The sequence below is a fragment of the Anthonomus grandis genome, chromosome 2 (genome assembly GCF_022605725.1).
Source record: "Anthonomus grandis grandis chromosome 2, icAntGran1.3, whole genome shotgun sequence".
Lineage (NCBI taxonomy): Eukaryota > Metazoa > Arthropoda > Insecta > Coleoptera > Curculionidae > Anthonomus > Anthonomus grandis.
In genome coordinates, this window is record NC_065547.1 from 38,562,425 (window position 1) to 38,576,561 (window position 14,137).

The following is a 14,137-nucleotide window of genomic DNA, read 5'->3' on the forward strand; positions in this document are numbered from 1 at the left end:
ATGAGATATTTTTAAAAATATTAACAATAACTGTTTAATATCATTAAATTAGATAAACTTTTTAAAAATTGGTTGAGTCTAAGCCTAGAAGATATCATGCAACTTTTCATAAAATCGCACCTAAAATTATGGAAAAAGATTTAAAATGTTTATAATTCCAACTTTAACCAATTTAAATCTTCTAAATTTAATAATTATCGTAAAATAACATTGTCCCTTGTTCCTCACATCTTAGTGTTTCCTCACACCTTAGTGTTGAAACTAGACCCTATTTTCCCATCATTTAAAGTACGGTTTTCAGAAAAGGTGGAAAAAATCCACTCGAAAATTGGCTACTCTGCCATCGGGATGTTATTTCCGGTAAAATTACACACATTTTAGGCTTTTTTCCCAAAATCTTAGGTGCTATTTTCATTCTTTAGACCTTTCTTATTTTTTGAATTACAGTATACAGGATTGGCCGTAAAAGTTGGAACTTTTAAAAATTTAAAATTTTTCCCAAGTTTTTAAATGTATATTTTATTTTTGTACATCCAATCAAAAAACATATTTATAAGTAAAACAAAAGCATGCCAGAATTTCAGCCTTATCTTGTTTCAGACAATAAAAAATACTTTAAATTTTTGTGGCTTGGAACTTTTTACAAAAGATGTATTTTACAGGCAGTCTTTGCACACCAGTGTGCAAGTGGGTTCATTTTATTTTGTGTTACCATGGAAAAAGGCAAGGCCTATTCCAGCGACATTCGCCAAAGAATTTTAGATTTTTACAATCAGGGTGTTAGGCAGCGTAATATTGCTCGAAGACTAAACGTTCCTAAGAACACCGTGTCACGAATAATTAAGAAATATCGTATATTTGGAAATGTGGTACCAGGTAAAAGCACTGGAAGACCTAAAGCCACGACTGCCCGTGTAGATAGGCGAATTTTAAATATTTCCCAGAATGACCCATTTTTGGTCATCCTCCAAAATTTTACAAAAATTAAATGAAGGTGAGCCTTCCAATATCTCTGCAAGAACGGTAAGAAGGCGATTGTGTTCTGGTGGACTTAACAGCTACAGACCTGCTAAAAAACCTTTGCTGCGTAAGAAAAATGTCAAGTTACGCCTACAATTTGCAATGGATCATCTTAACTGGACTGTACAAGATTGGAAAAAAGTGCTATTCAGTGACGAATCTAAGTTCAATCAGTCTTCCAGTGATGGATAACTTCATATAAGACGACCAAAAGGTGAAAGACTCAAGAAAAAGTTTATCCGACCTACGATTAAAGACGGAGGTGGTAATGTGATAGTATGGGGATGCTTTTCTTGGTATGGTACTGGGCCAATACATAAATTGTGGGGAAAATGGATCGATTTATGTATCGGGATATTTTGCGAAATATAATGGAGCCTTACACATTTGAGTCTATGCCAGTAAATTTTGTATTCCAGCATGATAACGATCCAAAACATTCGTCAAAATTGGTAAAAGAATGGTTGTCATCACAGTTTTAAAGTGGCCGGCCCAGAGTCCAGACTTAAACCCGATTGAAAATTTATGGGAACATCTGGATCGCAAAATTCGGGCATTTGGAACAGTCAAAAATGCTGATGAACTATTTCATAAGCTTGTTGAAGCCTGGACTCACATTGACAGACAAATAATTGAAAATTTGATTGAATCAATGCCCAGAAGAATGCAGGCAGTAATTAATGCTAAGGGTTACCATACCAAATATTAATTAAAATATTATGATTTCAATAAGTTATGTTTTATGTCGTTTTTGAATAAAAATCATTTAGTTCCAAATATTTTGTCCAGCTTTTTTTAAATTTTTATTCCGAACTGCTACTGGTGCTGAATTTTTGTCAACATTTAAATTAATTAACACTAGTTTTTCGTGTACAACAACTTTATAAAAGAAAATAAAATGCTAATTAAAAGGCCCACAAAATATAATAAATTTTCAAAAGTTCCAACTATTATGGCCAATACTGTATTTGTTTTACCAAGAAATAAAATAAGCCTTTATTCTGCCCAACCGCTTAAAAAATTACAACAGACACTACTTACTTTTATCTGGGGCTCCACTTTAAAACAATAAGGCTGATTCTGGTATTGTTGTATCTCCCCAGTAATCTCTGCCACCTTTCTTCTCTTAAAAAAGTTTATCAGATTAGTTCCTGGTAAATGATCCGAGTTCCCCTCCTCAATATGAAGAATATTCGACAAATACATCCCTAACATTAAAAAAATATTAATAATCATATAGCCAAGTACCGAGTATATTTAGAGAGATGAGGATAATTAAAATCGTAGTTAATTGAGTAGCACCATTTTGAAACTGTCTCACGTCAACAACCCTCAAGTAATATGTATTATTATCCTTCAAGTATACCAATTAACTTTATAGAGAAAGTAAACCCCATTACATGGAATAATTTAATTAATATTACTGTTTATTATTATTGGCAGGACTCGCATTATTATGTGATAAAATTATAATTTTTTCCCTTTTTTCCCGTGAGAAGTATTTAGACTGATAAAACCTACGATATTCACTCGCGCTGTTTAATTTCTAAGATGTTTTAATCATTCAAATTTAACTGTATCTTCTTATATAGCGAGTTTCGTACAATAATAACACACAAAATAATCTTTTGCGTACGATTTTTTAAAGAAATAGAAGGAAAGTCGACAAAACCTGCCTTTCAACAAACTTTCCTTTGGGCGCTTTGTAAATACTTTAAAGTAACTCAGAGAGCCCTAATAAACTTTTAAACAGAGGAGGAATCAGGTAGTGAACCATAAAGTATAATCAAAAAATAAATAAACAACTCCTATAAGAAAATCAATATTATAACAGGTTTTTTGCTTAAAACAAAAAAATATTCAAAATATAACCAAAAATTTAGAAGTCAAGTAATCAAATCAAATATCTGTGATCTAGCGTAGGCAGTTTTATCGGTGAAATATGAATAGGAAAATAAAGACTTTTAAATTAAAAATGAAAATTAAATAACTCTCCTTTGTTAATATATAAACCGTAATAAAAGTAGTGTGGATTTGTTTATCACTTTTCTAAAAAAAGCCAATTTACAAACTGAAGATACAAACGACAGTTTTCATCAATAAAAATTATAAGGGCACCGTATAGTTGGAGACAGAGCAAAAAATGGAAATGGATGATTAGGGTTAATAATTTAAAACGTAGTAAGTGAATATGGATTAACATAAATATATATTTCCTTGCGAACAGAATTTCGCTCAAAGGTGGAATGATGCTTAAATAACTCCCTATAAAACGGAAGAAACATAGGCAGAAATAACAGTTTCAAAAGAAAATAAAAACATGATGGAACGGTATACCGAAAATTAAAAGCCACAAAAGTGTATAGATTAACCGACAACAATTAATAGTAATGGAAATTAGTAATAATATATCCTTTTAAAAAAGCTAAACTTATTCACCTAAAAATGGTACACATGGCGGATTAATAGACCGAAGCTTCTCTTGGTACTTCTTAAAATGGTCGTCCACTTTACCGTATTCGTCCAGAACTTTTTTGTAATGTTGCGTGACGGCCTGAATAAAAATATTTTTGCAAATTTGGGAAAAAAAAATTAAACAAAATGCTTACATGAAAGGTGAATTTTAACCTATGTACGGCGGCGGACTGTGTGGCCGAACTGATCGCCAAAACTCCCGTGAAATTGTTCATTTCGTTTAAAGCTATCATAATTTCACAGATTCTGTTCACTATCGCCACTCTTTCGTCGAAATTCTCCGCTTCCACTATGTTTTTCTCTAGCCATCGTGTAAACTACAATAATTATTGAAATAATTTTTTTAATGATTAATTTATACTTACATTAGTGGTATGTTTGATCATTTTTAATAAATTCGGACTAGTGACTTCTTTGTTTTTCTTCGTCCATACGGACCCCACTAGCTCGCTAGGTTTTATCATCCTGAAAAGCACTCATTTAGTTCAGCATTGATGCAAGACTCGTTTAAAGTGGGTTTTACCGATATAAATCGAATTCAATAAGCGTGAGCTGCCTAGCGATTTCTAGAGGGTGTAAAGTGAGTATTCCATAATCTTCTTCCGTACATGGTAGATGCCATTCTATCGGCGGCGGTCTTTCAGCGAATGCTATCACGTTTTTGTGCCTTTGATTATCGTTTTCTTTCTGAAAATACATGCTTTTTTAATAACAGTTTATTTCAGACCTTAAAACAGTTACTGGCACCAAGCCCTTAATAGCTCAAGGCTTCATAGTTTAAATTTTCATCCTAAACCTAATAAACACTGTAATTTATTTCGACAAAATTTTCAACCTAATAATTTTGTACCTATATGGGAAAATTATTTAGTTTATTTATATTAAATTTGTTATTACTTCAAGACTTTTATTTGCTCTCTTATCATTAATTTGCTTAGGTTCAACATTGTTTTTGTGTTTTTTTTAGTGTTATATTTTATTTCATATAAAGTTCAAGTATTATTATTTTATTTTTTACTTTATTAAATCACACATATTGTAAATTGTTTTAGTTGGTGTTCTTGTACTTATTGAAAAGATTATCTTTATTGCGTTATTTTGGAGTCTTAGTTGTTTTTCAAATAGAGACACACTTGTGTTACCCTAACATGAAATGAGTCGCTCAGGAGCAGAGTGGCCCAAGTGACAAAATTACATATTTCAGATAGGCCGGTATTCGTAGATACCGTATTATTATTTACAAATTAAAAGTGGCCCAATTGACCTTTCTCTAATATTCACTAGATGGCGCTCTTAGTACACTTGGGCCGGCATACTGGATTTACATAACATGTAGCAGAAAAGTGGCCTAAGTGACAGTTGGTATAGCAGTTGGGCCAGTTTGACTTTTCAAAAGTTGTCGTTTTCGTTGTCAGTGTTTTTATATTTTGTCGAGTGTAAACGGGAAATAAATATTTTATTATAACAATTTTTGCAAATCTGTTGATGTGCTAGCACAGGTAAGTTAGAAATATTAAGTTTACGTATGGCATGCATGTAATAAGCTAAGAATAATATTTTAAAAAAACATAACCTGAAAATAAAAACAAATTACAGGGAGTGACTTGGCTTCGGCTTATCATAACCATAATAATTATAACCATAAGTTATAAGATAATTTTCATTTGTTTCAGGAGAGAATGTCAGATATTTCTAGCATAGCCGAACCCAGTAAATTTGATATAGACTCTGGTTCGGATTTTCACCCGCCAACGGATGATGAGTCCGAAAGTGATTCTGGAGAGTCGATTCAGAACATTGCACCTAATGCCAACATCGTGGAGGAAAAAAAGGTAGAAAAAGAAAGACAAAACATGAAGGTTAGAAAAGGCAAAAAAGTAAAGTTGCAAGAAACTCCGGAAAATCTTACCTTAACTACAGGGGAAACGAAGCTGCAGAAAAAACTTTTTTTAACGGAGAATGCAATTGTTCCAGACAATGCCACTTGTTACTAAGTATCCAAGAAAGAAAACGCATCTTCGAGAATTTTTACAGTTTATCAAATTTCAATTTACAGACATCTTATATCAATGGCCAAGTAACAGTATCTAATAAGGGTCGTTTCACGCATTCTCAAGATCCAAACAAACGTAGTAAGTCACGTATTTATAAACTGCCCAAAGAAACTGGAGATGAAGTTATTGTCTGTAAACTTTTTTTTAAAAATGCTTTGAGGGTTTCGGATGGTCGCTTGACCAGAGCTCTAATTAATAAAAAGAGGTGTGGCGAGCATACTACACCGCCTATAGATAGAAGAGGTAAGCATCCCCCTAAAAACAAAACTAATCAGGTGGATATTGATAATGTTAAACATTTTGTCAACAAATTTGCCAAGTATAAATCGCACTACAGCAGGGTTAAAAATCCAAACCGGGAATATCTATCACCAGATTTAAACATAGGCAAATTATACAACTTGTATTTGCAAAGTGATGAGTGTGAACAGAAAGTGTCAAAATTTGTGTTTTCAAACATTTTTAACGAAGAGTTTAATCTTCATTTCCGGTATTCTGCAACTGACACGTGCAAAAAATGTGATTCTATGAAGGTAAAAATAAATAGTTTAACTGGCGAAGATAAAAGAAAAGTGGAAATGGGAAAAGAACTTCATTTAAGCAAGGCAGAAGCAGCTCGAAATGGAATGCGAGAAGATCCAAAATATGATCCAAATTCCGCAACGACTATTGCATTTGATCTTATGAAGACATTACCTACGCCTAATATTTCTACAGGGGTAGCCTACTACAAGAGCTAGTTATGGACATATTGTTTAGGTATCCATAACCTAACTACAAACCAGGCATGTACTTCTACCTCTGGCATGTACATGTACATGTACCTCTGGCATGAGGGAATTGCATCACGTGAACCTCAAGAAATAGGCTCACGTATCATGCATTATGTCAAAAATTATGTACAAACTCCCAATTTAATTATGTACAGCGACCAGTGCGGAGGCCAGAATAGAAACATAAAAATGGATGCAATTTTGCGTACATGACTTATTCTGATAACTTCAGTCCAAAAGTTATCGATGACAAATTTCTTGTGTCCGGTCATTCCTACTTGCCATGTGACCAAGATTTTGGCCTGATTGAAAAGCAAAAACGCCACTTCCAAGACATTTTTTTGCCAGATGATTAGATTAAAGTAATTTTAAGTGCCAAAAAGACCAATAAATTTAAAGTAGTAAAGATGCCAAGTGGTGACTTTAGAAGTACAGTGAATTTGGAAAAACTTTTAACCAATCGAAAAAAAGGAGAAGAAAATGTAAAAGTCGATTGGCTAAAAATTCAGTGGCTAGAGTTTAAATCCAAGGAACCTTTTAATATTTATTTCAAATATTCTAATAATGATGCCGCTCTTTTCTACAATGTGAATGTCACTAAAAAACGCACAGAGTTTCAACAGATGAGACAGGATGCCTTCCAGTTAGATGTTTTGTATCCCAGAGGCCGACCTATCGAAAAATTGAAGTATAAAGACCTTCAAGGACTTCTGTGCTTTATACCCCCAATCGCCCATGAATTTTATTATAATTTGACAACCAGTGAGAATGCTGTTGATGAAAGTATTGCGACACAAGAACAAGACGTTGAGGCTCAACTGCTATAATTTGTTTTTTTTTTTTTAATAATTTTAAAGGGCAGAGTGGCCCAACTGGTTTTTTTTTACAGAAAAACATGTTTTTTGAAATTATTTTGTTCCAATATAATGTTATGTGCCATATTATTATTATTAAAGTTGTAAACTTATAATAAATAAATCTTTTACGATACAAATTACCGTTTGACTTTTTATAAAAAAATTTAATGTCAATTATCTCAAAACTCCTTTTTTGCACTTGGGCCACTCTGCTCCTGAGCGGCTCAAATTAGATATCGTCGATGTGGTTCAATAAAACTGTTATACAGCATTTATTTACCTCTTGAATTTAATTGAGATGAGCATCGTCTTACCGCGCCTATAAAAGAAACTATTTTACTGATGATACTTTTTATAGGTGTTTCCCAACTTAATTTATTTGTAATTATTAAACCTAGGTATTTGTATTCGTCTACACTTATCAGAAGGATATTATTCAGTTTAATTTATAGGATCTATGAGCCGTTTTCCATTTTGAATACGAATTATGTACAGTCTCTTGGATATTTATACTTAATTTGTTATAGCACAGATCACCATTAATAGCTCTTTCTAGTTTATCTTCATTTTCAGTAGAATATACTAAAACAGTGTTATCAGAATACAGTAGGTATTTTGATTTTATCAGCAAATATTTAAGACATTCTACATATAAGACCAACCCAACCCAATACAGAACCCTGAACTACATCTAGATCTAACAACTAGGCACCTATCACAATACAATGCTTTCTTCCTTTTGTATAGTGTAAGTTAAGTAAGATAAGTGTAATAGTTTATGGCATGTTTCACGAAAGCCCATTTTCTCCAGTGTCTAAGCTCTATGGTATCAAAGGCTTTTTGCAAATCAATATATACCGCTACAACAAACTTATTTTTGTCTAATTCACCAGTAAGGATATTGTTTTTTTTTTGGAAATCATTGATTTTTGTGAAAAAGAAAGTGTGTATTTATAAAATTTACAATCCTAATTTGTATGCTGTATCTGTATGCTTTTTCTAGAATCTTGATGTAAGTACTCAGTAAGAAATCAGACGGTAAATGTTAAAGTCAGATGGAACTTCTTTTTAATGAACTGGAATCATTTTAGCAGTTCTTGTGTGACATATCCCAACATTTCATTTATAAATTCTACCATTTCAAACTCGATGATATGCCAAATTCGAATCGCTAAAATATTCAATCAAATAAAATAAGTTAAATATATTTTGAAAATAATAAGAATTTTAAGAAAATATAAAAAAGGCCTGACTAATTATGTTTTGCTCAAAGTAATACTTTCGTTTTTAAAGAGAAAAGGAAATCCGTAAAATAGCAAATGAGAAGCCAAACGGTCGATATTTCTCTGGATCTAGCAGTTTAATTTTTGCTTATAAGCTAAATTATCCTGCTAATCACTGTTTTTACAAGTTTATACTCAATTTTGACACGTTTGATGGAAATTGTTGCGAACTGTTAATATGTAACTTTATGTTGGCAATAAAGGAAATCTAAAGAAAATGCAATATGAAAAAAAATTACTCACCTTCCTCCTAATAGTCTTTTTTACGCTATCCACCCACTTCTTCATATTTTGTCCAGCAACTGAGTCCAAAAAGTCTTCCATTTTTTTCAACAATTCTGCATCTCGCTCAAAATCATAAAAATGGTGATCCACCCAGTGCCTTAACACATTTAACACCCTACAAATATACAATAATAATAATAATTATTAAATACATACATTTTTATTATAACAAGTAACTACCTAAATTGTATCGGTTGGCAATACTCTTTCTTGTACTTTTTCCAGTCTTCTCTCTGACTACTTTTTTGTATTTTATCAGCGTCGGCAGGGTCTTGCTCGTACACCTTTGACGCATCAGGAATATTAAACCTAAACATTCTCTTATAAAACAATTCAAAAATCACAAATAAAGTACCATTACCTTTCTATAAGTAATTCTAATAACGTGTTGGGAGAACAAAAGCTCCGGTAAGTAGTTAAGAACGTTCGCACGAACTTTGGATCGGCGTAAATATGGTAGGTGAGACGTTCGACTAGTTTGTACAATGTTGCACCCTAAAAACATTTGTATTAAAAACAAAAATTTCCCGATATTAAGTAATTTCTGGCGTTCGAAGGTAAAACCTAACAGGCCAATTTTCACAAGTTTATAGGGGCTTGAATTAACTCTAAGGTATTATCATAATAAAAGCGATAAGATTATATTTCTGTTTTATAACCTATTAAAAGTTTTTAGCACTTTTCTTTTTTATACTGAGTTACTCTTTTTCATATAATATATAATTATAAAAGATCTCTACAAGCCTACATGGGCAGTAAGTTTTCAGAGTTTAATATAATTTTTTTATGAAAGGAAATATTGCAAAATTAAATGAATCAAATAAAAAGAATACCGTTTGATAGTAACTATTAATCTTTTCACTGAAATTAAAGAATTGTGGTTTATAAAGAAAGTCACGAAATATTTTAATTTAATGTAATAATACTTATTATCTTTTTTCGTTAAAGTCTATGCAGAGCAAAAATGTACCGAAACTAAAACTATTCTAGGATTAAAATTCTATGTATTAATTATTTAAAATTGTTTTTTAAATTCTGTGTATTTTAACTTTTTTTTATGTGAAATTAAATTTAAGGATTACAACTTACTACTTATTAAAAAAAAAAACACGCGAAGCCTTCTATTTGACAAATAAACTGAAAAATAGATTATTGATATTGTATGATAATTATATTAGCTGTGTTGGAAAGTTCTTATTATTTTACCGAGTTCCAAGGAACAAAATTTAACGAATTTTACATTTATATATAATGTATTTAATAATAACCTAGTAGCTTAGAATGAAACAGAAATTTGACAGCACGATAAATAATAGAGGTAATGTAAGCATTTATAGTTTTACAAATAGCAGTGGTATCTCTCACACGTCATTTAAGACCTTAAATCGTTACATTTAATCGCTTATAAAATATAATAAATATTGACGTTTTAGTTCCCGAGAACAGGGCGAAAAAAACTTTTTTTAAGATAATTTTCTTTTTTAAAAAAACTACCAACTTTTCGATAATATTTAGTTTTCTATGAAGGCTCGAAAGAATATATTTCCCAAAACAAATTTTAAATCAAATAAATAATGATGTTTAAAACAGGTTCTTTTGTAGTATGATACTTATGTATATTGATCTATATTTGATCCATTATCTAGTAAAGCAATAAGTATATTTCATAACAATTATTAAATTCTAACTCTTAAACCTGCTTAGACAAAAAGAATTTAAATAAGAATTTTAATACTAAAACTGTAGTAACTATAGTATAGTCGGATTACCGAACAGATGGAGTAAATGATGTGCGCGAAATATAGGCCCGCCCATCGACCTTTTTTTAAAATATAATACGGTCGCCTGTAAAATGGGTCCAAACCGATTTTAAGGTTGTGCCAGGTAATGATATAATAATTCCTTTTAAGTATTTTGTTATGCAAAGTTATGTTAATATATTGGGGTTTACCGAAAAGGGATAGGTAATCCTTTTAAGTAATCGTGCCAGGTCAAACATTTAGCGTGTAACCAGGTTCATCAGAACCGAGCGCTACCTGAGCGCTGGAAGTTTTGCCTATAATAGTAAGGACCAATAAAAATTGTCATACCTGAGCAACAATCGAGCGCTCAGGGAGCTCTTTTTTCTGATGAACCCGGTCACTATAAAATATAATTTTATGATCATAATCTTAGCACAAATTAACAAAAAAATAAACATAATCTCAACTTTTCAATATTGCGAAGATTCAAATATTCGAATAGCAGAAAATTCAACCAAAACGATCTAAAGCCGCTCGACTAATAAAATTAAATAAAACCCCAAGTCATGAACCCTATCGAGGCTCTAGGCTACACCTCCGGCGCAGAACGATCACGTGACCACTCCATCTGTTCGGTAACCCAAGTATAGTAAAACATTTTTTAAGAAAAACTATAACTAGAATATATACACAATTCAGCAATGAATATTAGAATCAATCTATCAGCGATCTGAATTTATTAAAATTTTTGATCGTGCTATTAAATAGATGCAATTAGACCGTATCAGCACATCTTATTCGAGCGGCAGTGCCAATGTAATCAATGCGGATAAGATTCTTAGAAAAACGTTAAAATATATTATAATCAAAGTCTATATATTTCAACAGTTGAAATAGTTGGTATAGACAAAGTTTACTGAATAAAATACAAGTTGCTTCACTCGGCGAAAAACCTTTTATATTTCGACCTCAAAGGCAGGCCGCCGAGCTCCTCGCCGACTAGGAACTAGCAAAAAATGTAAATGGGAATTCTGGTAAAAAATAGCTATTATTTTACGAGTTTCGTCTAATTCGAACTGTAGGGGAAGACGGAGCACGATTTTATAATAACTTTATTATCTGGCATAAAATTATTATTTAAGGTACCTACTTGGAAAAAATATGTAAATTGATAATACTATAAATTATTTCTTTTTATAGCCACCAAACTAAATTTACATTATCAAAGTTTACGTAATTCAAGAACTAAATGGTTAAATTTTTTTTGTTAATAATTAGGTACTTAGGTATCTTATTAAAGGTTGTTTTGGTACGACTGGTTTCATTAGGATTTATTTTTAAATCAAAGTCAAAAGTTTGTGTGAAAAAATGCATATATTACTGTTACTAAACTTAACAACTAAAGATAGACATAACTACTAAGTAATGACATGTTTGAATTTTAAATGATTGATTACTACACTTTTTGACGTTTTTGTTATTTTATCAGACTTATAATAGCATTACCAAAGACATTATAAGTAATAACGTAATGTTTCATTCATAACCAGCCCAAAAATGTGGAATTTTATTGTTTTAAAATTAGTAGTGAGAGAGAACAGGATGGAGAAAGTGTTGTTAGTACCCCTTGGCAACAATGCATATTTTCAATTAATTTTTGTTTGGTTTGTTGCCAGTTGGGTAGAGCTTATGCACTAGTGCAAATAATATAATAATAATCGACCAATTTGTAATTTTCATTTTCCCTCCCTTACAAATCGGGTTAGGATTGTGTACTGTACAAATAATTTTCTATATCTATACGTGTTGTTTTCGTCGCTGTTGTGCAATTTTAAATATAGGCGAAAAATGTCATTACATAATTAATTAACCTTAATATTTTTCATGTGACGACGCTGGTGGTAAAAATACAACAGTCTTTTGCTGTTTAAACGTAAACAAATAAACTTACCGATGAAACGTTAAATTTGGATTTTAATGCTCTACTCTCTTTACTACACAAGAATGCACCATGATCGTTTATTTTGGCATTAATTTTCTCCAAAAAAGTACGAAAACAACAAAAAACTGATAAAACATTCTATTCACACTCTAAACACAAAATACGCCTTTAGACTCAATAATTTAAAGCGTTTATTTGTTTTAATTACTTGGCAACATCGCTCGGGATTCATTCATTCATAATTTTTGACAGAACTTGAAAAATAGTAAAACGTGCGTAAGACTGTAGCGCAACGTTGCCGAAGTGACTAAATTTTTTAATGCTCCAAGATATTTTTGTTTTGACTGCTGCTTTTATTAATATTTTTGCTTTTAAATTAAGTCGATTTTTCTATGAATTTTATTAATTTTCGATTCGTTTTTTTTCATTATAAGCTCAGTTATGTTTCCGACTCAAATAACCTTTAAAAGTTATTACATTTTTTAATACTTAAAAAGCGGATAAATAGCTCTGGCAAAAGTGCAATATTGTAAAAGAAGGACAAAATATATTTTGCCATTTTAAAATGTAAACAATGTAGTCTCTTAAGCTGGATTTATACAGACAAATAAAGTAAAATAAGAAATAAAATAAAAATAAAATAAGTTAAATGTACAAAAGTTCCATAACGCTTTTATATAGCAAAATAATATAAGAATAAAATAAGAAGTTGACCAAAATCCAACTTTCATATTTTATTTTAAGTGAAAACGAAACTGCGCACGTTATTTTGGTCACAACACACCCTCTCAAGACAGAGAGGTACTATAACCTGGCATGTAATTGGTTACCCTTATTTCTTATTTGTTATTTTATTATATATATATAAATATATATTTTATTATATATTTTCATTTTTCGGACATCTAAAAAACATCAAACCACTTCCACGCTTTGTAAAACAACTGTCTACCGAACAATAAGTCGACATTTTAATATAATAGATTATAATAAGTTGCCAGTCCACTGAGTCCACCCGGTACAACTAGTAATAAAACGCTAACTATACTCACTGTGTAACCCAACAGATTCGATTGTTGGAGCGTCGCCCGGCAAATGAAGTGAGGGGCGGTGAATAGGTAATTCGGCGCGTGGAGCTCAGTGAAGCAATTTGTATTTTATTCAGTAAACTTTAGGATAGACTTTGGTATAATGGTAAATAACACACTTAATTGTTGTGTGACCGTCAAAGAAATTTCGTAGTGTATGAAACTGCTATGCAACAAATGTGCATAGTTTATTAGTGGGAAATGTGTATGCCACAAGATAAAATAGAATGTTCATTTTCTTAATCTTATTAAGAGTTTCCGGTTTAAATATAACTGACAGAAGAGAAATTTAATTTTTTTTGATAAACAAAATTTGAAAATATAAGCGCCACATTGTTTTTGTTGAATTTTTCTTACAAAGGTAAGTTTAAAAAAAAATCACTTCAATAAACATAATAACGTTAGCTATTTTGAAACAAATGTTAACTTTAGATTAATTCACAAAGACCTTTCAGATATAAAAAAATATTTGATACCAAACATAGTGAGGCTTAAGTTTTGTGGCTAGTAGTGAGTTTGGTATGAATTGAGCTTTCAATGGTTCAACTATTTCAGTAAGTTTCTTCAAGGTTTAAAATTATTATTATACTTAAAGATGTTAACATTATATTAATGTTA

At 31.2% G+C, this 14,137-nt stretch overlaps 1 protein-coding gene across 2 annotated transcripts in view; it reads right to left on the bottom strand.

Annotated features, from left to right (window-relative positions):
* The window catches only part of LOC126746305 (protein son of sevenless), a 79,929-nt gene that overhangs the window by 37,012 nt on the left and 28,780 nt on the right, over nucleotides 1-14,137 (bottom strand). For both annotated transcript variants that reach the window (XM_050454493.1, XM_050454486.1), the window contains exons 12-19: nucleotides 9,109-9,242; nucleotides 8,928-9,056; nucleotides 8,706-8,862; nucleotides 4,019-4,182; nucleotides 3,861-3,960; nucleotides 3,630-3,812; nucleotides 3,460-3,574; nucleotides 2,062-2,228 (exon numbers count right to left, since the gene is read on the bottom strand). In XM_050454493.1, the coding sequence (XP_050310450.1) occupies nucleotides 2,062-2,228; nucleotides 3,460-3,574; nucleotides 3,630-3,812; nucleotides 3,861-3,960; nucleotides 4,019-4,182; nucleotides 8,706-8,862; nucleotides 8,928-9,056; nucleotides 9,109-9,242 (1,149 nt within the window). The remainder of the gene's footprint in view (nucleotides 1-2,061; nucleotides 2,229-3,459; nucleotides 3,575-3,629; nucleotides 3,813-3,860; nucleotides 3,961-4,018; nucleotides 4,183-8,705; nucleotides 8,863-8,927; nucleotides 9,057-9,108; nucleotides 9,243-14,137) is intronic.